Source organism: Protopterus annectens, chromosome 3.part1 (assembly GCF_019279795.1).
Source record: "Protopterus annectens isolate FY-2018-M chromosome 3.part1, PAN1.0, whole genome shotgun sequence".
Taxonomy (NCBI): domain Eukaryota; kingdom Metazoa; phylum Chordata; order Ceratodontiformes; family Protopteridae; genus Protopterus; species Protopterus annectens.
Window position 1 is genome coordinate 352,104,987 of NC_056732.1, and position 26,932 is coordinate 352,131,918.

The 26,932-nt window shown below is 40.4% G+C and overlaps 1 protein-coding gene across 1 annotated transcript in view; it reads left to right on the forward strand.

The window, feature by feature from the left end:
• HIBADH (3-hydroxyisobutyrate dehydrogenase) overlaps positions 1 to 26,932 on the forward strand; it is a 1,358,718-nt gene that overhangs the window by 356,481 nt on the left and 975,305 nt on the right. Inside the window, exon 3 of the mRNA XM_044066811.1 lies at positions 20,952 to 21,061. Coding sequence (XP_043922746.1) covers positions 20,952 to 21,061 — 110 coding nt within the window. The remainder of the gene's footprint in view (positions 1 to 20,951; positions 21,062 to 26,932) is intronic.

Here is a 26,932-nt window from a genome sequence, read left to right on the forward strand (position 1 = left end):
AGATCCTGTTTTCAGCGGAGGCCCGGGGAGAAACGCTCCAGAAACATGTCTTTAGAATGTGGGAGTAAACCGGAGTACCCGGAGGAAACCCACGCGAACGCAGGGAGAACATGCAAACTCCACACAGAAGGCACCCCAGCCGAGAATTGAACCGGAGAACCTCTTGCTGTGTGGCAACAGTATTAACCGCTGCACCACTGTGCACACACACACAGACACACTATAATATACATATTTACTGTTTCTTTTTCATTGTTGGTGTTATTGGTAGTACCATTCAGTATGTCAAAGGATTCAAGAGATTTAAAACCTTCTGTTTTTAAAAAATGTGATGTGTAGCCAGAAAATGTCCTTAACAGATGGCCACACTAGTTTATTGTTTAGGTGCAGTCCACCTTCAGGAGTCTTGTGCCTTTTGTCATGTCTTCAGTTTCAAGGTTTTGATGGAGAGAAAATGTAAACTTATTTTAAGAGGATTACAAAAAACCCCATTTACAGAGGCTATAGAAGAGACTGAGTATGTCCAAGTCTCCAACATCACTATTTTCCAGGTCTGAGAAGTTGAGCAAGAGAACATCCACCTCTGTTCCTCTCTCGGAACTGGCACAAAAGGTTGCAAAAGATTCATCCTTAGACCTGAAGGCTTTTGGGCATAAAAACTTTCCTCGTCAGCTCCTGTTGTGATTTTGGGGCTAACCAATTTGTCAGTTTGGAGCCAGTCCCCTGTGTTGGACCCAGTTTCCCTGACTCTTAGATCTCCCTTATTGCAGCCAGTGAGATCTCCTTCCCTTTCCTCTCGGTCCTCCAAGAGCCTCTCTGACGAAGATGTAGATCGTGTGGTGAGAATAATTCTATGGACACTGGCGCTGGCCAAGATACTGTCGACTCCACCCCAGAGGGAATCCGAGCCAGAGAAGACTACCTCCCCTTCATCGATTATTCCTCTGACCCGATTTGGGACTTCAGAGCCAGAGTGCCTGGATCCGATCATAGTGGAACCATCAGTGCTGGGACCTGCACTGGGATCTTTGGGTCCAACTACCAGTCCAACTTTCTTGGTTCCATCAGAATTTGAGGGGTGTAGGAGCCGATGCTGTCTGGTCGGGTTCGGGGAGGAGAGTCGGGTCGGGCAACTGTCCGATCCCAACTTGCCTCTAGGGGCCTCGGTGCACAGGTAAGCTCAGCTCCTGCATCTATCTTGGAGCCCACTGCCTTGGTTCCGGGGAGGCCTTCGAGGTCTTCGGAGCCGGAGGTTTCCTCTGATCAGGGCTGGGGTGCTTTTGAGATGATGAGAGTGCTGTCACCACAGACAGCTCTGCTCTCAGATTCATGTGCTCTTCCCCCTAATTGCCAGTGTCTGTCTTGATGCCATCCCATCCACACATTAAGACACAAAGCCTCGGGATGCCCCATTTGGTGAAGCACTCTGTACTGAAACTCCTCCAAAGAGGTCCCGCAGAAGAGATTATGCAAGAGGAAGCATTTAGAATCCTCAGAGGAGTCCATCACTTCAGATACGAACCTTGATGAGTCAGAAGGGTCCCCATTGTCACCCTCTGAAGATGTCTCCTTTTCAGACATCCTTGAAATCCTTAAGCAGAGAGGTGCCTGGAAGCCCATCAACCCTTCTGAGGATGAATCTGTATACCTGGAGGCTTTTGGGTTTCGGCCTTCCACCTCTTGGGTGTCTCCGCCTTTCGATCAGCTCATGAATGTAGTCAGTTGGAAGGTGTGGGGCTCCCCAGACTCAGTGGAACCTGTTCCTAGGAGGCCAAATACGTTCATCACTGTACCTTCGGATGAGGAGTTCCTTTGCTAGGGTGTCCCTCTAAATGCTATGGTGGTGGCAGCAGCCACCAAAAAGGAGCTTTCAGAGACTTCCTTGTCTGTCCATCCGTCAAAAAAAAGTGTCTTGCACTATGGACAGGTATAGAAAGTGCAAGTTTTCTTTAGAGTCTTTTGCTCTCAGGTCGCTGAACTACTTGACTCATTTCACTAGGCTTCAGAGGGATCTCCTGAAGGAGCTAGGAGATACCCTCCAAGGTTCTGTAGCTGCGGAGGTTTTGGATAAGTTTTCCTCCCAGCTCTCCATCTTAAATTCTGTGGTAAACTCTTCCATGAGGCTCATATCTTATGCATCTGATGGGGCGAGTAGAGCAGTGGGTACAGGAATTTCCTTCAGGAGACATTCCTGGATGAGCTTATGTGATTTCGCGGAACCCTTCAAGTCTTCCTTTATTAACGCCCCCTTTAATGGCTTAAACTTGTTTGGGCCAAAATTTAGAGAGACACTAACCAGGTGTGAACAGGAAGGAAAGATGCTCTCTGCCATTGGAGTCCGTTTCTCCCTACCTACCAGACCTTATCCCAAAGGTCAGAAGGGGAGAAAAATGTGGTTTCAAAAATCCCAGAGAGCTTTCCCAGACACACGTTGATGATTCTTCCCCCAGGGGCAGAGGTGGAAGTAACAATGGAAGATGCCAACCATGCAGCAGAGGGGGGTCCACCGAACCAGGACAACAGGGACTCATTCCTTGGTAATCCCTTCCAGCGCCCCTGAGAGGAGGCCCCATCTGTCCATCTCCGGAGGCACTTCGGGGTCGCTTATCTTTGTACCAAAGTGCCTGGCTAGAAATAAAAGACAAATGGGTACAAATGATCATGTTCAGAGGTTATCACATTCCCTTTTGTTTTCCCCCTTAAAAACAAAATCAGTCCCAGATGTTCCACCCAATCAAAGGGATCATGCAACTCTAGAAGTATAAAAGTTGCTAGACAAAAGAGTCATCCAAACTTTCCCCGCTGACCCAATTGGGTCCGGAACTTACTCAGGGTTCTTCTAGTTCCAAAAACGACAGGGGACTGGAGGCCAATTTTGGATCTTGGCAGACTGAACAAGTCTATAAAAAAATCAAAGTTCCAGATGGTGACACTGCAGTTGATGCTCCCATTCCTGGGAAAAGACGATTAGATGTGCTCGATAGATCTCCAGGATGCATACTACCATATCAATATGGACAGGTGATCCTGGAAGCATTTGTGCTTTCAGCTGGGACCCAGTCACTACCAGTTTCTAGCTCTGCCCTTTAGTCTCACTACAGCTCCCAGAGTGTTCAAATGCATGGCAGTGGTTACGGCTCACTTGAGATGTCTAGGATTCTGGGTGTTTCCATACTTGCACGACTGGCTCCTAACTGCCACCACCAAGCATCTACTCACAAGAGCGAGAGACACCACAATTCACCTTTGCTCCCATCTAGGGAATCACAATAAATTTAGAAAAATCTGCCCTGTTGCCATCACAGCATATCATCTTTATAGAGGCAGACTTGGATATAAAAAGAATGCTGGCAAGGCTTCCCCTGAAAGAGTTCAAACCCTTCACCATCAAGTCAAAAAGCTTCTGACCAAGAGAGAAGTGCAAGCAAAAGTGGTTCTAAAAGTTTTGCGTACCATGGTGGCAGCAATAACCTTTATACCATTTGCACATCTACCCATGAGAATTTTGCAGTGGCTACTGTTCACTCCGTGGTCCATGTAGAAACTAACATGTCTCACCAGATTATTACAGCAACCTGCAAGAGAGACCTTCATTGGTGGCTTTATTCCACTCAGGTGACCCAAAGTCGACTGTTTATCCACAACCAATAGCCACAGTGACCACGGACACTTCCCAGATAGGGTGGGGGGGCATTATCTGGGAAAGACAGTCCAGGGCACTTTGCAAGATCACGAGACTCACGTGCATATCACCATCCTAGAGATGAGAATGGTGCTTCTGGCATTGCAAGCATTCCAAGACTCTCTTCCGCTGGGAACGATTGCAGTACAGACAGACAACATACCAGTTGTGAGGTACAGAAACAAGGAGGAAACAAGTCTTACTCCCTCTGTTGAGAGGCCCTAAGAGTATGGCAGTGTGCAGTCTCTTCCCAATGCTTTCTGACAGCAGTACAAATCCCTGGGATATCCAACATGATAGTAGGCAAACTCAGTAGAGGTATTCTAATGCCTCACAAGTGGTCCTTAAAGCTGGAAGTAGCGGAAAAGATCTTGCAGAACTGGGGCCAGACTTGTTGCGATCTCTTCACCACATTCACGAATGCCAAGTGCAGCAGCTATTTTTCCCCTGAACCCCCCCCCCCCAGAGGAGTCACCAATGGACGCACTTGTATACGATTGACCGCAGGGTCTCCTCTATACTTTCCCCTCTTTCTCTTAATTCCCAAAATCCTTCACAAAGCCAGCTCATTGGGAAGTAATTTGATACTCATCGCCCCATACTGGCCTCGTCAAATTTGGTTCCTTTTTCTTTGGCCCCATCTTCAGGAGGAGCCGTGGATTCTGGTCCCAGTTCCAGATCTCCTGACTCATTCTTCAGGGACGCTGCATCCATCAGTTCAAGGCCTCAAGTTGACAACTTGGCTGCTCCAGTTCCACACATAGCCAGGCTTCCTGACATTTCTCCTGCTGTGAAACCTATTTTGATTTCTCCTCATAAGGCTTCAACCAGGAAATTATATTCAAGCAAATGGAAAAGGTTTTCCTGTTGGGCCTTCAACAACCACATTGATCATTTCACTGCCCCTATAACTTCTGTATTAAAATTTCTAGTAAAGCTTTTTAATGCAGGTGCAGCTGCGGCTACTATTAAGAGTTCAACTAGCAGCTATATCGAACTGTGCTATCGGAGAAATGGGACTAGTCATGTCCCACAGGCCTTGCAAAGCATTTCTGAAGGGTACCCTCTTACTCAGGCCACCAGTCAAAGAATCCCCAGTGCCATGGTACCTAAACTTTGTTTTATCCAATCTGATTCTTTCCCCCTTTGAACTTGCATCATATTGTGACGTAAAGTTTTTAGATCTATATTAAAAGTTCGAAGTCTGAAAACTTAGAATCTCATATGGTCAACTCCATATGAGCGAAGTTTTCAAACATCGAACTGAAAATGTAAACACAGTAAAAACAAAAAAAAACTACCTGAACGTTCTATGCAGGGGGGCAAGCCCCCCTGCACCTCCTCCTACTTAAATATACCAACTCCGAGATCACACTACATTGAAGTGAAGGGAAGAATTCCCTACGGCGATCTCCGTTGAAATGTTCAGTGTTTGAAAATATCGCTCATATGATGTCTATCATATGAGATTCAACGTTTTCAGACTTCGAACTTTTAATATAGACCCAAGTTTTTAACAATGGAAGACCACCTTTCTAGTAGCCATCATGTCTGCTAGACTGGTATCAGAACTTCAAGTGTTGTCAAAACGTTCCCCTATATAGTTTTCCACAAAGACAGAGTTTCTCTGAATAAACCCTTCCTTTCTACCCAAAGTGTGTTCGGAATGTAATTTGAATCAGTCCATTGACTTAACAGTTTTTTTCCCCAACTATGGCAACAGGGCAGAGTATAAATTACACCAGCTAGATGTGCATAGACACTTACGTTTTTATTTAGAACAAAAGATTTCAGGAGATAGGACCATTTGTTTGTATCATTTTCAGACAAAAAGGAAGGTGCCTCCATATCAAAGGTCAAACTTTCAAAATGGCTCACAGATTGTATTACTTTCACTTATAAATCTCGAAGCAGACAACTTGCTGTAAAGAAAAAAGGTCACTCTACAAGGGGCAATAGCAACCTCATCTGCCTTTCAGGCTAGGCTACCTATGGATTCTATTTGTGCAGCAGCAACATGGGCTAAGCCTCATACCTTTATCACTCATTACAAAGTAGATTTGGCCTCCAGGAACAGGGCTTCCTTTGGGTCCATTGTTCTGAGGAGTTTTTTTCCCTTGAGAATCCCAAGAAAGATGGTGCTAGGGACGCTGTTCCAACCAGTGAAGAATGAAGGTGAGATAGGACAACATAACATAAAGAAGTTATGTAGTCACTATAATGTTTCATGTTTGTTGTCCATCTCACCTTCATTCTCATGTCCCACCCTCCTTCCCCCAGCCTTTCGCTCCTGGAGGACCGAGTGGTATTAACTGGAAAATAATGTTCTCTGACTCCCTTCACTAGTTTGTTTAGGCACGTAAATAGTTTTTGACAAGTGCATCTAATATCTGCAAACAGGATCTGGGTAATCTTCCCTGAGCATGATGGGATAGGAGTTACAGCCATAAACTGGTGGAAGACTTCGAGCTTTTGTATAGGCAGAGTCGAACTGATGGTCGGTTCTGAACTCAACCAGTGGAGAATGAAGGCGAGATGGACAACAAACATGGAACGTTATGGTGAGTACATAACTTCTTTTTCTGTACAGTAACTTCCTACAAGCAGATTGTGTCCTAGAATCTTCTGCAGCTGGAAGAGGATGGAGGGCTTTCACCTGAGAAAGTTCTTCCTAGAATGTTGCGCAGGAATGTGGGAGGTATCACATTACATGCCCAAGGTCCTTTTGTTTAGGGTTGCTACAAGTCCAGAAAATTCAAGACATTTGCTTGGAAGTCTTTATACATGTACTTCTGTAATCCAACTTGATTGCAGAAGATCTGTCCTCAAGCAGAGAGCAGTTATTGGAGATATGAAGGGAATGCGTGGAAAGTGGGAGCACATTTTTGGGGAATGCGGGGAGTTAGCCTGAGTTTAAGCTTAAGGACTCCCTACAGAATGTTCTGACACAGTTGTTGGGAAAAAATATTATGTTAACCAAAGTGATGATGCTGTTAATTTGGTATATTGGTTTAAAACTGTAGCGACACAGAAAGGTGACTTATCCTTTGGAAAAGACATTAAAAAGAAAACCTAACAACCTGCTCTGATGGAAGTGGACGTAAATTCTAAATAGATCTTACAGTCTGCTCATAGAGGGATATTTCTGAGACCACATTTTATTTATAAACTTAAAACACCATGAAGAAGATCCCCATTTACACACATCAGCTGGAACAGTTGGTATCTGAGAGAAAACCCTCTGCCCTTATACCTGCAAGGAGTAACCTAACTGTCAGATAAGTATTTCTCTTGGGGCCAATACATTAATGAGGCATTTCCCAGTTCAGAATGCCTACAGGCAAGTACCAGGACACCAGGACAAAGTCAAAAATAACGAGTCTCACTTTGTCTCCAACGGTTTAATTTAAACAGCTGATTCTCAAGTTCTTTCAGGGAGCGGTTAATGTCAGTGTATGTTGAGAAATATCTAAGGTCAGCTCTAAACTGCTATAATGTTGTGTTGAATGTTGCAAAACAATTCCTGTTAGGATTGTCTAGAGAATGCTCCAAGATTGAGCTTACTGAAAACTGTTTGTGACCTTAAATATATATTCACTGTGATACCAAATGATACAGGTTTGTAATATCTTAAAGGGTTTTTGCTGAAATACAGTACTTATAGTCCACTTAGAATATACTTATTGTGTCTGTTTGTGGAGACAATATTGGAAAACAATGTTTTTATGTTTATTAAAAAATATTATTGTCAGAAAATTGGTGTGGCTTTGGGGGACCCCCTGTGCGAACAGTTATGCCAATGCTGTTTTAGCACAGTAGGAGTCCCTGTATGTGCTAGCGAATAATGAATTTCTACCATATACAAGATCTATGTTTTTGTTTTGTGGATGGGAGATGCAGACATTCTAGCTAAATTTGTAGAGTATCTGCATAGTACCACTTCATTCCTGAAGTTATCTGTGAGGTTTTCAGATATTGGTATTGAGTATCTGGATATTAAATTAAACAAGAATGCCTTATATGGTATTGTAACAACTAGATAAGGAAAGAAATTCATAAGAACCATATATTACATCAAGACAGCTTACACCCATCACACGTATACAGGAATATAATCAGAGCACAGACAATGAGAATTTCAAGGTTGAATAATGTAGAGCATATGTTTCATGAGGAAGTAGCGGTTATGAAAAAGGAATTGTCACAGAGGGGATGTAAAAGCTATGAGATAAACAGATACAATAAATAAAAGGTTTAAGGAAGACTTTAGCAGCTCCATATTATTCTACCTTGTTACCATATAAGAAACTAGAAAGGAATGCATATGTAAGAAAGTCACCTAGCATTTATCTATCTTCCAGTAATGTAGCAGAAGTGTGTGATATAGTCAGGAGAAACTTGCATATTTTAACATCAGACTATGATGTTAATAGCATCATAGGTTTTAGTCCCACTTTTAGTTTTAGAACAGGAGCTCACTGAAGAAGCTGCTATGTTATGGCAAGAAGCAACAGCAGATAGGTGACAGGAAAGGCACCTTCACATGTAATAGCTGCAATGTTTGCAGCTTAATTAATGCAACACAACCAATGTCTTTGTACATCCTAGAACCGGTAGAGAATACTAATTTATGGTGGCGGCATCATGTAGACCCATGCACCTGGTATATTTAGCACAATGCTGTGTTTGTAAAAAATTTATATTGGAAAGCCAACCGGACGTTAATGGAAAGGATGAGGGAGCATGCCAAGGGTATAGAGCAGTGTAATTTAATTTTTTATGCCAACATGAAACAGAGACTTCAGTTGAGCACAAATTTAAATTTCAAGTGGCTGAGCTGATAGTAGATGCTGGTAGGATGGGAGACATCACGAACAAAACGGAAGACTGGGAGCTGTTTTGGATTCAAAAACCTACAGGCAGATAAGGAGGGTGGACTGAATGACAAGGTCTCTTTAAGACCTAGATTGAAGAGAAGAAGATCTTGTGTAGTTAATGATGTGTGATCATGTGATCTGGTTCCTGAGCCAGCATTGGTAATTGTATTATGAATTTTAGTATAAGTGACTGTTTAATGGGTGCAGTAAGATATGGTCTGATGAAGTGGATTTCATCCACAAAAGCGCTTACCTCTGTATTTCATTTTAATAAAGGCTCTGTTATTTTATACTCTGTTTTACTTTTATTTTACTATTTTTCGAGGTTTACTAGGTATTGACCGGCTTATTTATTATTAGAATTAAAAGTTAAACAAATGTGAGCTGACAAAGTCAAACCATATTTTCATTGAGATGGTACTAAGGATGGAAATAAAGCTGTTTTTAAATGGGTATGAACCAACAAGTGTAAGATGTGTGCTCACATAGTCAGGATATAAGACAGGTGATGCCCCAAAATTCTGCTTTAAGAACAGGCAGACCTAGAAGCAGCTTCTATGTCAAGAAACAACTGTTCAGCACAAGGAACTAAGTAGAAAGAAGGGCACATTTAAATGTAAGACGTGTAAAGCTTCTGCTTATATAAATCCCTGCAACAGTTTTCAACATCCTGTTAATCAGAGAGAATACAGACTGAGTAATTATGCTGACTGCAATACCAAGAATGTGATTTATGTAGCAACTTGCAAGTCTTGTTCCAGTTTTTATATTGGTAAGATCAACTGTCATTTTAGTATCAGAATTTTGTGACACGTGCGTGACATCAGGTGAGAAATTAATATGAATGCCTTACCTTAACATATCATAAATTACCCTGGTCACAGTTTCCAATTTATAGTATTGGAAGTTATAAATGAAAGCTTAAGGTTCGGAAATCTGCATAATAAAACATTATTGGCAGAAATAAGATAGATCGCTGACTTAGAAACAGACCAAATACCACGGTTAAATGGTGTGTTACCTTTAAGCCCAGTGCTATGAGGGTGTCGTTTCAGGAAGAGGTTCTGAGTGGTGTAAATTAAATTAGCTTCAGCATAGCATGTGGGTTATATATCTGAAGAAGGCAATTTGCCGAAAACATTTATCTTGTTCATTTTGATAAGAGACTTTTGTCTTGTCATTTTAGTGTCAAGCTAGAGTTTTAATTCATATTTTATTAAAGACAGTCCACTGTGGTGGATTAGCTTTGTTTTATTTCATTTTTTGTTAAAGTAGGTAGATTGGTAGGAAATGTAATATAAATTTGTATGCTTTAATGCATAAGAGTGAGGAATAAAGTTATGATGGAAGATCAGTGTACATTTCATCTGCACAGCAATAGAAAGTTATTGTGAATTCTTGTTTGTTTGCAATTTATGTATGTATGTTTTTTTTTTTTTCCATTTTATTTGATTGTTGACCAGGTTGACCCCACTAGGCTAGGGCATCAGGGAACTTCCCCTACTTGTCTGCTTGCTGGTGAGTGGGACAACTGAGTGTGTTACTCCTTCCGTTACATGTGCATGGGCAGCTCATAGAAAAGGAGGCTTCCAGCTATGTCTCTATCAATGTATTTGTTGTGTTCGGAAGTTGGAGAGAATTATTTGGTTAGAGAGACGAGTGGAGAGGCGAAAGTAGTGAATGTTACAATAATGAAGTAAATCGGGACTTCATAGCATGCTGGTGTAGATTTGGAGGGAAAAGGTGTCTTGGGGAAGGTGGCAGAACCTCCTGATTTGTTACTGATGCAGTCAGAAGTGGAGAAGGAAGGAAAAGAAATCATGCCTACTCAAGATTCGGAAGCCAGGTTTCAGCAAGGAACTGACTGACAGTAGTGTGGATCATAATGAAGAAGTCTTCAGCATTGTAAGATGTTATTTTAGAAGAGCTGATGAGTGAAAGTGAATCCTGAGACTGGAAAGGATGTGGCATGGGGGGATATAATGGATACATTTCACAAAGAAGAGACCTAAAGATGAAAAAAGAATGAAAACGCATTCTGACATGGTGAAAGAGAAAGGGAAAAGTGGAGTAGCTGATAAAGAAATTGAAACGAAACAAAGAAGAAACTGTACAGTAAGGATTCTCAGTAAAGAAGAAAGAGGGCAGGAGAGGTTCTAGATATAGTATAATATAATGCATGTGTATATAGGTTCATAGGTTAGCACTAGGCTAACTGCCCTTGAGAGCCATTTTAAGCCTAGCCAGTTACCCCATGTGAGAATCACGAACCTTGTGTCTGTAGGGTAAACACCTTAACATTATGCCAAACTCCCCCTCGTGTGTGTGTGTGTGCGTGTATGTATATAATAGATATGGAGATGTATATAGATATATATGTATGTGTATTTATAGGTTTACCATGAAAAGGTTGAGATTAATAACTATGTGTTTATTTGTTTGACCCACATTTGCAGTGTTCTGCATATTAGTTAGCTTAGAATGTCATACCAGTGAATGCAAAGTCAGTATTATTCGACATTCTTCTTCACCTGCCTGCTTTTCAGCAGTACAGACTTACACAGTTCAGTACTGCACAGCGTTGCGAGTCATGTATTCACAGGGGGTCAAGCCCACTTGTGCCCCCACACCCCCTGCAAATTATATATTCCAACTCTGAGATTGCACTACAGTGAGAAAAAGAATAAAGTTCCCAATCCGCACTGTACTCAGATCTCTGTTCGTTACATTGACCACATATTAGCAAATGCACAGGACACTCATAGATTTGAAGGTCGGCAATACAGGAATCAGCCAACTTCCTTTCGGCATTCCCATTTTTCTCCAAACCTGCATTCTTCATTTTCATTGTAAGCCTGTGTGTGTCTATGTGTGTGATGTGGGACATTATTTTTCAGGCATTTCATCAGCAGAAGCCATTGCTTTTGCATATAAACATACAAGTTGGAGTACAGCTAGAAATAAAAAAAAAAATTCTATTGGTAAAAGGGAAGGGAAAAGAAAATTCATTGAATTAGATATTAAAGAAAAAAAGGAAAAGGATGAAGGCTTTATTTCTTTCTACACAAGATTTCTTGGAAGAACAATGTTAACATTTAACGCCGGTATCCTAAAGTTAATAGTTTTAAAAGTATCATTCGAAGACTGGTGATTATAGAATGTTGTAAAAGATTTGATAATGGCATTATTATGTTAGAAGATACAAGATTTATAACAAAGGAAGAAAGACTGACAGTTGAGATTTTGTGGGGAAATGAGATATGTTATAATTTAGGACAAAGGTTTATGTTCAGGAATAGGAATATTTACCGAAAGATAGTTGAAACTAAGGTTATATCAAGAACCTTAATAGGTAAGAGAAGGTATATAGAATAGCATTATATGCATATGTAACTAACAAAGAAAGAGAAAATGTGTAGCTTAATTTTGTATTATTTCTCCCTATTAAAATTAATATTATAATAGTGGGAGGCTTCAGCTGTAACTTAAGAAAAAGGGAATGATGTTAGGAAAATTATGAAATGCTGTAAATTAAGTTTATGGAAAAACAGTACATGGCTCTATAGGATCACAGGAGGTTGCTAGGCTATTGGCCCTGAGGCCCTTATAAGCCTAGCCAAGAGTTTAGCCCATGTTTAGACAAGTCAGCGCCCAAAGCCCCTGTCCAGCAGGGACACAGGTGGAATCCCAGGAGTGTATTTTCTGTTCCCATCCAGTTATCCAGGTTGCGCTTGAAAAGGGATAATGAGGTACTCTGCTTGATGTGGAGAGGGAGTCTATTCCACAGATGGTGGAGTCTCTGGGACACAAATCTGTCCCGCCAACAAGTCCTATTGATATCACAGACCAGATTGAGTTTGCGTGTATGGGTTGCTCGAGTGGAGCTTGACTTGTGGATATGCAGCAGTCCCATCAAGGTGGGGTCTCAGATTGCTTTGTATGCCAGACAGAGGTCACCTGTGAGGAGTCTGTATGAAACTGAGTAGAGGGACAGGACTTTTAGCGTATCTATGTATGGTAGGTGTTTGAGGCCCTGGATCCTCCTGGTGAGGAATCTCTGTGGTCTCTCCAGCTGCTACATGTGCTTTGCGAGGTACATGCCGAAGGGGGATGTTGTAATCAATAATTGGCCTTATAAGGGAAGAATACAGGGATCTTATGACCTCTTTGTCCCTGGATGAGATACCCTTACTTATGAGGTGGGCCATGTAGAAAGCTTTCCGTACAATGGTTGCTATCACCCTGGGTGCCAATATCCCTCACTACCGATTCTGTACTTAGGACATTGTTATTAATGTGATAATATGTGGGGACGTCACTCTCCCCAAAGTGGTTGATGATGCATTTTTTGGCATTCAGCTTGAGCCCATGTTTCTGGCACCAGTCATTTGTTTGTGTGAGACCCTCTTGGAGGACGTCCACATCACTTTGGGATTGATGACTGCCCCCAGCTTGCAGTCAACTGCAGACTTGATCAGCCATAGCTCACTGGTTTTGGCCTGCACCTCGGAGAAATATATCCCGAATAACAGAGGCCCCAAGACCAATCCCTTGGGTACGCCGCTCATTATGGGTCTACTTTTTGAGGTGGCTTCTCCTATTTTGATTAGGTGGGATCTGTCAGTGAGCCAGTTTGCTACCCATCTGGTAACATATGGATTGATGCCCAGTTGAGAGAGTTTACCTACTATGCCGGAGTGGAGAATAGTGTCAAAGGCTTTGGCCAGGTCAAGGTAGGTGTGCACCATCTTCCTCTCGTCCATGGCTTTGGTGACTGTCTCCAAGTCGGCCAGACCTCCCCTTGACAAAGCCAAACTGTGTGGGGTAGAGTGTTTGGAGGTTGCCAATGTCCATGTTAATGAGGTCCACGATAATCCGTTCCATGGCCTTGCAGATCAGGCTAGTTAGGCTGATGGGTCTGTAATTTCCTGGATCGGTGGATGGTCCACCATTGTGTAAAGGGATGACTGTGGCTTTCCTCTACTCTGCTGGGACAAAGCTGGTATTCAGGCTTTGGTTGAACAAGGTGCCTAATGATGCTGCAAGTTCATGCCTGAGTTCATGTAGGTTGCAGCCTGGGATGTTATTGGGTCCTGTGGAGGCTGCATTTTTTTGCCTTTGAGTGGGCAGTGATGACCTGTTCTCTAGAGATAAGGGGTGGGGGGGCAGGTATTGGGGATGTCCTGATTTACTGATGGGGGGGGCAGAGAGGAGACATTTTCGCTGAATCTGTCAGCCAGTAGAACTAGTAGATTGACTATATCTACAGCATTTGTGTATGTGGTGTCCTTGACCACCAGTTCTGAACAGATCTGGGTGCTTCCTTTGAGGTTGCAGACATATGTGAAGAAGGCCTTACGATTGTCTTTAGTAGATGTGGCCAAGTTTGCTTTAGAGGATTTCACTAGTGCTCTTATTTGCTTGTTCAGGCTAAGGAGAGATTGCTTCTAATTGGGAACCTGCTCTTTCTTGGTCTTGGACAGCAGTTTTTTTCCTTTTGTTATATAGTTTATTGCAGATGTCCACCAGATAGGTTTACTCTTCCTTGCGGAGGATAATTTTGTCCTGTCAGGTATTCCAGATTCCATACATCTATATAAATGTTCGTATAGTACTTCGGTGTAAATTTGGACATTGGTGCCAGTTCGTATAGTGGGGAAGGTGGCTGTGAAGTTGTTCGTACCATCTCTCAGGAGATTGTAATCAGTTTTGAAGAAGTTTTTTTGTTTGAACTTGGCTAGATGGGGGTCAGGGGAGATGGTGACTTCAAAAGGTACCGCTTTATGGTCGGATCTTATCAGGGAGGATGATACCATAGAGGTACTGCAGTGGTTACTCATGTTGGTTAATACCAAGTTCAAGATATTATCACTGCTTGTGGGAGTGTCAGCTAGCTGTTCAAAAGCATTTGCATTGATAATATTGAGGAATCTCTAGGTGTTTGTGTTCTGGCATGAGTAATTTTTCCAGTCTATGGTTGGGTAATTAAAGTCAGTCAGGATAAAGGGTTGAATCTTGTTAGATTTGAAGAGGTCCAGATAGGTCGAGTGGGCATCTTGAGTCAAATTTGGGGGCCTGTAGCTAGCTATAATTTGAATAGGGGTCTTGTCAACAGTTAACTGCACCTGCAGTGTCTCCTGTGCGTCATACTGTTTGACCAGCCTGGAGGTGTGTGTGTCTTTAATATATATTGAAACTCCATCTCCTTTGGCTTTGCTGTCCACATTTTGGGGTCTGAACATATGATAGGATGAGTAACCAGTTAAGGCTGGTGTGCTCTCTACAGCTTTGAACCAGGTTTCTGTGACTGCACAAATGTCAACATCTTCCAGAGTTAAGAATGATTTGCTTTTTGTTGAGGTTTTTATGTTGGTAGTATCGATCTCATTACTTTTTTGAAAAAGGCACTGTGAGGGAGGCAAGGGCCTCTGCCAGAAGCCTGAAGCCCAATTGAGACAGATGCAGGCCATTTCTAGCAAAGCATCATGGTCTGTCAGTCATATCTTCCCAGGCTGTTAGGCACTGGATCCCCCTGGAATGACACCAGAAACTAAGAAAATTGTTAAGGTCAATCATTTCCTGTTTGTATTGAGGCATCATTCTGGGTGACTGTTGAATGCTGCTTAATGCTAGGGACATTCCTGCCAGGGACATACATTCAGCAAGCTCAATCATGTCTCTCTTCATATAGTTCAGGGGGGTATGTCCAAGTCGTTCACACCAACATGGACTGTGACGGAGTCATAACAGTACCTGTTGTTGAGAGACTTGAGTGTGTGTGTATGGCAGATTCTGGCACCTGACAGACCACTAACCATGACTTTCTCCTTATCCAGCCTGGTAAGAGGCACACCTGTGTGTCTCACAATGGAGTCTCCTATGACCAATATGTTGGGTTTATGGTTAGGCCTTAGTAGTTGTGAGACATTGGTGTGTGGACTATGCATGGTATGTGGTGTGGAGGGTTGTGGAGTTCTCATGTGTTTTTGCCTCTGAGGTCTCCATTGTTTGGGTTTGTTTTTGTTGAGAACCTTTGCATATGTGGGTGTGTTTTTTGTGTGGTTGTGGGTGGTGTTTGAGGTGTATTGATTGTATTGACAGCCTTCTCAGTGGGAGATATACTGGCTTGTGCGGGAGAGAGCATAGGCTCTAGCTTCTTTATGTAATTGCATCTCTCACAAATTGTGTTCCTAGGTGGTAGTAGTAGAAGGTTGTCCATGTACATTAGGCAGTTGCTACACTGTCTCAGGATGGCCATGTCAACCAGGCTGTCAGGAAAAACTGTAGGAAATTGTCCATCTATATTTGTCAAATTCTGAGGGAGCGATGCCAGGGAGAGCTAAGGGGTAGGCCTAAAGCCCAAGTGCTTAAGCCGAAACTAAGAGGTTTAGAATAATACTTAAAATTTAAACAGGCTAAAAACAAGCAGTAATAAATGCAGCAGAAAAGTTGCAACTGAACACTTTAGTGAGCAAGTAGAAGAAAAACGAAGATGAAGTGATAGAGCAGGAGGAGGAGGAAACACAAATACTGTAAAAGCAGCTGAGTTAAGTGTTTTTAAGTAAAGTAGAAAGGGAGAAATGAGAATTCAAGGTTAAGAAACTAAGGGGTCTGGCCTTCCCAAATATTCTTTCTGTATTCTGTAGAATGAGCTAATGACACTGGACTGGGAGGATGGTCTAGGATCAAGTTTACACTAGGGGCTGGGAACTGCAAAGCTACTAAACTACTAGCTACACTATTTTTGGCAGAAAAACATTACAGAAATGTTTATCACAGCAGAAAAACAGCAGTGAGATGCTAAATGAAAGTTTTAAACAGATAATGGAGCAAGGAGACTCTAGAGAATGCTTTTAACTGCAAACAAATCAGTTATATGATGCACTCCTTGGCAGTAAATCAGAACAAACTGCTTAACAAACAGAGAACATTTCCAGTTAATACCTTTCACACAGTGAAACTAGCTAAAAAAGCTTTACAAACAGTGTGACAGTAACAAAAGTGATTTATCAGGCCCTGTAAGGCAGACAATTTCAGATTAGTTTATAGCAATAAAATACAGTAAAATAGTAGGCAGCAGACAAGAACTGTTATAAATGGTTAGAATAAACAATAACTAGAAAAAATAAGCAAAAAAATAAAACAGGATACTTATTGTTATACATCACAGATCAGAGTTGTGGTCAGTGCCCCTCTTCATTCAACTCAGTGTGAATAAACAAAATTCCTCTCAAAGGCAGGGCCTAAATACCAGAAGGTACAACCTGAAACGACTTAAAAAAATGCTCAGAAGGACCAATGAGTGCTTACTCCAAGCCCAGCCAAACTTTACCAGCCAGCAACCAATCAACAGATTACTCTTACTAAGGTGAAGAAAGGCTTCTGCTAATTCAAGATGGCCTGGGACATGTGCTCAGAATAAATAACCACTGCAAACAAACCGGCCCAGAGACAACAAATCTGAACTGGGACTATGCTACTAGCTACACTATTTTAGGCAGAAAAACACTACACAAATGTTTATCACAGCAGAAAAACAGCAGTGAGACACTAAATGAAAGTTTTTTTAAGACTCTAGAGAATGCTTTTAACTGCAAACAAATCAGTTATATGATGCACCCCTTGGCAGTAAATCAGAACAAACAAACAGATGCTTAACAAATAGAGAAAATTTCCAGTTAATACCTTTCACAATGCAGAGGACTATATAAATATAGATTATTCTCTTGTATCTGAAGGGTTGGAGACAAAAGATGAAGGTACTATAAAAACAGGGTTCTTCGATCATAAAACTATTTAGATAGAGTTAAATGATTATGTAGGTAGTATTAGGATGGGGATTGGTTTAAAAAGGCTGCATGAGGTTGAATGGGAAGGAGAGGGTGAAACTAAGTTAGAATTATGGAAAGATGATATAGGTATGAGGCAGTTTTATAATGCTTGGCCAGAACTGTGAATGTATTTCAAAATGAAATATGAAAAAATGTGGTTAGGGATGGCAAGTGAAAAAGAGAGAAGTGAAAGAGGTATAATATTTTAAATGAAAAAGTTTTTGATATCTTAGAAAAAAATATTTTAGTAAAGAAAAATAAATTTGTTTAGTGAATCTAGAGAAAATTAATATTTTCTTCAGGGTAAAAAAGAATAGATAGCACTGCATTTAAGGTGGTAAAAGAGGATAGTGTAATGAGAGAATTGATAGATGGGAAAGGAATAGTGCAGAATGATCAAAAATATAATTAGAATAGTTGTAAAATATGTTCAAGATTCATTTAAAGAACTGGGTAAGACATGTGAGATAAGGAAGGTTAAAACCTTTTCTTATCAAGATAATATGGATTTGGAAAAGAGAATAGAAATTGAGGAATTGGATAGAATTTTAGGGCAAGTAAATGTGATTTCTGCAGCAGGACTGCATGGGATAGATTATCTAGTGTATAAACGTTTGACAGACGAATAAATATTTTTAGAAGTTTTAAATGAGTGGTTAAATATAGGATTTAAATGTAAAGATTTAATGTAGTGGAATATTTAAATTTGTATGGAAAAAGGTGAAGGAAAGATCTAAGGATTTGGAGGCCTATTGTTTTGAACAACACTTATAAGGTTTTTATCAAAGTTGCACAAAAAGGAATGGAGATAAAACTTCAGAATATTTTGCTAGACACAATATACAGTGTTAAAACTAGAGGATGTCAAGAACTGTTAATGATGGAGAAATAGTAGCTGATTTAATCTGACAAAAAAAAGAGTACTAATTTTGGTAGGTAAGTAAAGTGTTTGATACCATTCAACATGACATGTTATGGGATATATCCAGTTATAACATGGGGAAGTAGATAAGTGTTTGTGTGTGTGTGTGTGTGTGTGTGTGTGTGTGTGCGCAACAGCGTATGATCAGAATAAAGTAAAGGTATTAATCAGTGGATGGTTGAGTGAAGAAATGGGTATTGAGAGGTGTAGGATGGGGATGCCCTTTAAGTGGCATTATATTTTCTTTAATTATAACTATTTTAACTCGTTACATTAATCAGATGGTTAACAATGTTAGGCTAACATTTTATACATATGTCAATACTTTTATTTGTTTTGTACCTGTGTAGATGATATTATACTACATATTTAAGTGGGATAGAAGAAGTTACAAAGTAGTTGAATTAATTGAGTTATTATGGAAAAATTAGGTAAGGTACATTACCTAGAGGAAATTAAGGGATATGAAAACATTAATATGGATATGATTGAATATGGTTTGTGTAAGGATAGATAAAGGTTATGTAAACAAGGTAGATATGAAAATAATATGTGGATAATTTGGAATAAAAGGATTAAAGAAATTATGCTCATTGCTAAATGGGATTTATCAGAAATGTTGAAAAATATGACATTTTGGTTATGGAAATTAGTGGGGTCAGATAAGTGTATTTCTTGAATGCTTGGAAGGAAAAGTATTCACATTATGCAAAAAATATTTAATGTAAATATTGTTTTTATGCATTATGTATATATTGTACATAATAAGTATTTGTTAAATAAAGGACCCCCCCCCTACTCTTTTTTTTGTTAGGTGCCTTGGGATCTTTTGCATCCACCTGAGCTACCACCAACTTAAGCAGATGTGACCTTGGTTTAACATCTTGTCCGAACTTATGTTGCAGATTAATAATGTGATAAAGTTTAAAAATTCATTTAGTCTAGGAGAAGTTAAAGTGATTGGTATGGACAAAGCCTTAGATGCAGAATTAGATGAGGGGAAACAGTGCAAGTTAGCAGTTAGCTACACTTTAGCTGGGGAAAGCTAGTATGCAAAAACAAGGTGACTTGAGACCATGGGGCTAAAATAATGGACACAGGCAGTTCTAGCATTCATCTTCCCCATCTTTCTGTAAGATGTTCCTGATGAGCAGACTCAAGTCAGAGAGCTACCAGGTTTCAATTGATTATTGGTGATCTGTAGGTTTGCTGATTCAGAATAAAAAAAGATTCCAACTTTCTGTGGTTTGCTTTTGGATGTGATTGTGTTGTTTGTATAGCATGAAGTCTTTGTAGAGGAGTTTGTCCTTTGTGTCATTGTTGGAGACAAAGTGAGACGCATAATTTTTAACTTTGTCCTGGTATTTGCCAGTAGGCATTGTGGATTGGGAGATGCCTCATTAATGTATTGGTCCTAAGAGAAATATTTATATCTGGCAGTTGGTTTACTCCTTGCAGGTGAAAGAGGGTTTTCTCTGAGATACCTATATTTAGAACTGTTGCAGCTGATGTGTGTAAATGGGGATCTTCTCCATGGTGTTTTAAGTTTATAAATAAAATGTGGTATCAGAAATATCCTGCTTCGAGTAGACTGTAAGATCTATTTAGCATTTACGTCCACTTCCATCAGAATAGGTTGCTAGGTTTTCTTTTTAATGTCTTTTCCAAAGGATGTCTTCTTTTTGGTTGTTCCATGGAGTGACATATCGGTAGCCTTCTCAAATTTCCTAATAAGACCATCATTTCTACTGACTGATTAGCAGCTCTGGAGTGATACTTCCAGCGTCTGGTGGTTGAAACCTTTACTCTGGAAAAGAGAGCAGGCCATTGGTTGTTCACTCTTATCCACCCAGGCAGACAAATTGCATTCTGAGTCAGTTCCTAAACCTTTTTCACTGATAATGCCGTAGAGTGCTTTGCCTCTTCTACTAACGGTCAAGAAACATTTCCTTATAGAAGGGCAGTCAGTGCAACATCTACTAGTTCAAGAAATAGCACTGTAGTATTTTCTTTTCTTTGTGGTTGAACCAGATGTTGCTATTTTTTGTAATAGCAATTTAATTTATTCTCCCAGTTGTACTGATTTTTCAGAAGGAACCACAGCTAGTCCGTCATTTTTATTGACGTGCTGAAAAAGTTCAGAGGGCATTGATACTGGAACTGGTGATTTGCTGTACAGATTCAATCTGCATTTATTGACGAATGTTTATATACTCTTTGAAGAGTATCTAACTTAGTCAAAGTGTATTCTTGATTAACACCTTAGTGCTGATTTCAACTTATTAAAAATGTTTTGAAGTACTTGCTTGTAAGTCGTGATTATCATTTTGTAATGTTGTTTTTCTGGTATTGTCTGATTTGAGTTAGCAGCACATGACTCCAGTGTTAAGACTCAGGACATGCATTTAGGTTTGATCTCTTAAAATGTGATGTGACTTGCATGTGCTGCTAAATATGAATGAACTGTTTGCTTTAGTAGAATCGCTGAAGGCGTCACCATTTCTGAAGATTTGCTGAACGTCAAAAACTGAACTGAGACTTTAATTTCACTTTGGTTAAACATTGTTTTACATGTTACTGTGTTCTGGGTAATATTTTAGTTTGCAGCAGTAAAATGTTTTTTTTTTTTTTTGGTTTAGATTGTAGATTCTCCTGCAGATGTTGCTGAGAAAGCAGATAGAATAATTACAATGCTGCCTTCCAGCCCGAATGTGCTAGATGTTTATTCGGGTCAAAATGGAATTCTAAAGTGAGTATTGTCTTCAGCTGTGTTTATTTTTCTCTAAAGAGCCGTACAGTCCCTTACAGAGAACACAGGAGAGCTGGTGATCTGAGTTTCCTCATCTGTTAAAATAGGGTCTGCTAGTGTATTGGATTAAGCATTAAGTGAAATGATTGCATTATGAATAATGTTAAAATTTAGGCATACTGTTTTCTTGTATCTTAGATGAATACATGTTCATGTCTAATCAAGACTATGCCAGGTCTGTCATTATTTCCCTTAATTTGTTCACTGATTTTTCTTTGTGCTTGCCTGATTAATTTCTGCCAGTGCCAGTAAGAGATTTGTGCACATTGCTGAGGATCATTTAGTGCAGTATAGATGGGAGGGCTAGACCAGTAGTTTTAAAGTGATATTGATTTCCTTTTTGTTTGGTAACTTATCATTTGTAGCACTTCAAGAAAAAAGAGAACAGTGTAGGAAGCTTAAGCCTAGAAAGGGTACTTGTATAATTTTTATGCAGGGAAGGAAGCTGTGTAAATGAGCAAGCAAACACTAAGTTTTTGTCCAATTTCCTTTGTCTTCCAAGGTAAAAAATAACAGTTTGTATGTGTATGTGCAGTCTTGTGGATGCTGTAGAATTTTCCAGACAGATGCTAGAAGGAAAAAGCTGGGGCAGGATGTGAACAGTTTGAAAATTTAAACAGTGTGCTGTAAAGTGTGTGTGTGTGTGTGTGTGTGTGTGTGTGTGTGTGTGTGTGTGTGTGTGTGCACTTGTACATGTACAACATTTTTAGGAGTTGGGCAGCATAACATTTTTTAACAGCTCACTGTTTCTTATGGAGTTCTGTGGGTACCAGAGCTGGATCAAGGTCAAACGGGGCCCTAGGCAAGGTAATGGATCAGGGGCCCCAACCATCCTGCCCCCCCAGCCATTCAGTGTCCCATTACTCTGCTATTTTCCACAGTTGCCATAAACACTATTCAACCCTGTCTGTGTGCTTATTTTCTTTTTCTACAACGATTACAGATATTTGGATTTGATCTAAAACTTTTATTTCATGTTTTGACACATACACTGATAGCCATTTGCTGAACAAAACAATACTGTCTCACAGTGAAAATAGACTTCACATGAGCAGTAAACTTCTCTGCCCTTGAAACTCACATTCATTGAAACTGCATTGAAACCCACATTCGTAGAAAATGCATCTGGCCAGTGACAGATTGTTTACCTTTGGGTCGTTTTCAAGCCTTGAGCCCCTTCTTACATTAAAAAAACACAATAGGACCATGCATACATGTATGTGCTCTCTGACTCATCTTCCTGTTTGTATTTAATTATATTCCTTGTATAATACAGCGCCACTTGTTAGTCTGTTTTAAATTTGTAGTTCTGAACATTTTTCCAGTAAAAATGAAACAAAACATATGAACCAATAATGACAAAACTGGTAATTTCAGAACATTTTTCAGCCATATAAGTCCACGCAAACTTCTGTAATTACTGTCCACCATTATCGTTAATTATGCATGAACTCTGCAGAAATAAGTAATCTGAATAATTCTCAATATAGAGAAAACGTAACTAATGAACAGGTTGCTGCTGACAAACAACTTTGAATTTCAGTGCGTAATCTACAAATTAATTGCCTCTTGCCCTTGAAGAATAAATTGCATGTGTTACATAAACACACAACAAACTTGATGTGTTTTTGTCTGATTTCCTTTGTCTTCCAGTAAGGAAGGGCTGGCAAACAAACTACAGATTCATAGATACTAGGCATACAGTGGAGCAGTACCCCTATCTCCCGAATTCTGCGCAGTCATGTTAGCAAATCAATCTACGTGTTGTGGAAGGAGAACCTACAACCTTCTGCACCAAAAGCAAGTATGCTACCTGTTATTCTACTAAATCTGAACAGTAAAGCTTTGAAACTCTATTCATGAAACTGACAGATTGTAATATTCTGTGATTAACAAAAAAAAAAAATTAAAAAAAATTGAATCGTAGCAATTGGTGTGGAGGTTTAAGGCGCTTACCTGCCCTTTGTTAATAAAGCTCATTGACGCTGAGCAGAATCACTTAACTGACAGTGCACCTAGCTAGGACATTACACACTCTAAAAGTTCTAAAAGGAAGAACTGTGCAGCACAGATGACAGCTTAAATCTCCCACGTGGGTTTAGATGATGTTAGGACATTGTCCTAATGAGGAAGTTTCTGCGGCTTACGGAAGTCCCAAGGTAAGGAAGTTCTCCTGTGGTGACCAAATGCTTTCTGTGTTTACGGATCTGAGAGTTTATAACTTGTAATGAGTAATGTTGTTTTTATTATAGTGAAACTGAGTCTCCCCCATCCAAAGTGGCCCCTAGCCAACTCTGGTGGGTATTACTTTGTATTTTAGTTTATGGAAAGCAGAGGGTAGAGGAAGTTGTGCTAGATATATTCCTTTGCGTTAGAGAAAAATGTGTTTGTATTTTAAATAGATTACTATTATGGAGTAGTTTGTTTAGCTTGTTGTCACTAGGTAGTGATATCCTACAGCAAAGTTGACATTGTTGACTAAGAGAAAGGTTTGCTTACTCTGTACCACTGGCTTGCACAGTCTTGAGATTCTGTTGTGTTTGTAGTAGTCTCCACTTGAAATATTTAGTGCAGTTTGTCTCGTCATTTGTAGAAGTCTTATTTTTTATTGCTTATGTATTTATTTTATATTCATCTTCTTTAATTTTGTTCAGTTGCTATGGAAGGAAAAATGGTAAAAATAGAAGGGTGTGATGTTTCTTTTGTCCACCTCAACATACGAGTTATCTGATCAGATTGGATCTGAGGCCAGCACTTCAGTTTTAGGAGCTTTGTCCCCTCTCCTACGATGCTCTGCCCTCCTGAATCTCTTCAAATTTTGTTTGCTGCTTGTCAGAAGCATTCACCGAAGCTCCTGTTTCAATAAGATTAAAAGGTTTAAATTTACATAACCGAATCACAGTGGTGCGATTGCTCATATGAGCGAATCGTAACCACGAAAGTCAAAACAGCAACAATTTAATATGTTCTAAAATCAGCAAATTGAAAAGCAGATTTGCTGATTTTCAAACATAAATATACCCCACACCCCCCCCTACTTTAATATTCTAACTCCGAGATTGCACTACAGTGGGGAAAGGGACCATTTTCTGATCCCCACTATAGTGTAATCCACCCCAGAATGTCAAATGTGCAATGAGCGAATGTCACTGCATTCGCTCATTGCACATTTGAACCTTTTTCCGTTTACATTTGCAAACTTTGCAAACTGCCTTTTTGAACAATTGCTGTTCGCCCTTGTGCAATACGCACACATAAAGGTAAACCAGATTAAATTACTTTTTTGGTCTTTTTTTAACCCTGATGGAGCTTGCCTCTTCTTCCAGGCTTACTACAGTTACAAATTGTTTGCTTTTTGTAATCTTAATGTTAGTGGTTTAGAGTGTTAGTTGGCCGTTTTATACTTTGGGAGCATGTGTGCTCTGCTCCCACTATTTTCGTTGTTGATTAATAATTTTCCTCCTCTATGAGAGAGCGAGATTGATATTTAAAACTTTACTTAGTAGTTTTTTTGTGTGTGTATTTTGTATTCTGGTGTGTTGTCTCTTGCTTAGGATGGATAAGACTTGGGACTTCAAGTATATTGTCTAGGTGTGATTCATTTAAATGATAACTGTTGTGCCTCTTTTGGTGCTATAGCCTTGGCTGACCAAAGGGACAAACTAGTATTGAAGGAATGCTACCATCTTCTTCTGCAGTGGTCCCTTCATCTTCCAACAAACCAGTGTAGAGGAGGAGAGACAAAGAAAAAAGTAAGAGAAAAAGAATAAGGAAAGCAAAGAGGAGGCCAAGAAATGGCCTGTTGAGTCTTTCTATTATGGATGAACAGGAGACGAAGATTCCAAGGCCTTTACCCTTCTCTGTCCAAGGTGTGGATCTGTTACTGGAACAATATCTGTACTTATAACTGCATTTATCAACTGCAGTGTCTGAGCCAATTAGGTCTCCACTCCAAGATGTTCTGAACCCATTTTTATCTGCTGCCCTGGAGTCAGGTCTGCTCCACTTTCCCTTCATAGCCATCACTCCAGGTCTAGAATTCTCTGCTGGACCCACCAATGCTGAAGTCCACCCCTCTAAAAGATCCATGAGGTATAAGTTGATATATACTAGCCCATTAAGCAATCTTTGATTGCCTTTTCTGATGGGTCAGCAAGGCTCAGCAGGGGTCTGAAGGAATCCAATTTGGACAAGAAAATGCAAGCCTTTTTGGAAGCTCAGGTGGACCTAGGTGTAGATCAATGTGTGTGTTGTACGTTTTAAGAGCCATTCCAGTCTATAGGCACGTGCATATAGGTACTGAGCACGTGCAAGCAAGAGTGCCATTTTGAGTCAGCAGCCAGAGTGAAAGCATGTATGTGTGTAGCAGTCAGTTCATTTAATGTTCCAGTCATCCATCTTGATATATCTGTCTGTAAGAAACATCTTAAATGAAAACCCAAGCCTCACCATCTTATCCGTGTACACAAGACAAGCAACACTAGGGATCCATTCCCACCCCTTCAGCTGTAAAGGTGGAGAGAATTCCACCTCCCACACCTAGTTTAGTGGATGTTCTTTGTGTTTTGCTGTTGCAGTCATTACATTTGGGTAATCTGCTGGCAGGTTGCCCTCAGTCGGCCTGAATAACAAAGTCTTGGGTCCTGCGTTGGTTGCTGTCTCCTCTTCCATGATGTCAGGTCGTTATGGGTATAAAACATGCAGCCGACCCCATTTTATTCAGTCTTTCTTGCCGCGTGGTGCCCGAAGCAGAAGCAGTTCGCAAGTGCCAGTTGGCCAACTCCTGAAATTTTCATATTTGAGTTTCAGAACCGAAGGCTTCAAACTAAAGCTAAGTACTAAGTAAAGGATGGGTATGGAGCCGCTGAGCAGGCATTGGCTTCTGAGGGTGTTTTCAGGTCTCAACATTTTTATATTGAACCGATGCCAGCAACAAAAACAAGGTCAAAAACCACTTCTATGTCTAAAAAACTGACGCATGAGCCACATGCTCAGGCCCCTATGCCTAAAAAACAGATGATCAAAATGGCTGAGGACTTAATTACCTTGATCAGGGGTTCCCAACCCCCCCTGCTAAGAGGCCTAGGCAAGGCACTGATTATGAATCTTTAGATCAGGTTTCCATTTCATCTGATTCCTCTTCTGATCAGAAATTTTCTATTCCACCCTATGAGGATTCTGATGCAGAGGAATCTATCCCATCAGCATCTCCACCTGAGGATTACTCTTTTGGAAAGACTTTGCATACTTTAAGGGAATATTTTCACTGGGAGAGTCAGGACTTCTCTGAATCAAAAAAGAGGCTTAGGGATTTTCGTCTTCCTCATCATAGGCCATTGGCAATACCTCCTGTATTAGACATTGTTGATGATGTGTTCTCGGAATCAAGCATGGCTCCTGATTCCCTGCCTCTGGCTCCTAGTAAGCCAGACAGATATTACAGGGTTCCTGACTCCCACAAATTTATTTTCAAAAATCCTGCTGCTGATCCTGAGACTATTTCGCAGGGTCCCAAGGGTGTAAAGGCCTCTACAGCCAAAAATCCTACCCCTTCTGATAGAGATTCTAGGGCGCTGGATAGATGAGGTAAGAAGGTTTATACATCTGCAACCTTGGCAATCAGGGCTTTAAACTGCCAGTTTCATATGCTTAAATATCAACAGCATGTTATGGGCTTACTGAAACAGAAAATTATGTTGATTTCTGATTGTGTGGAAAATAGAGTTACAGGAATTATTGCATTCAGCAGAACAGGTTGGAAAGCATACTTTGCAATGTGGTTTTGATTCCTTGGAGGCCTCTTGTAGGGCC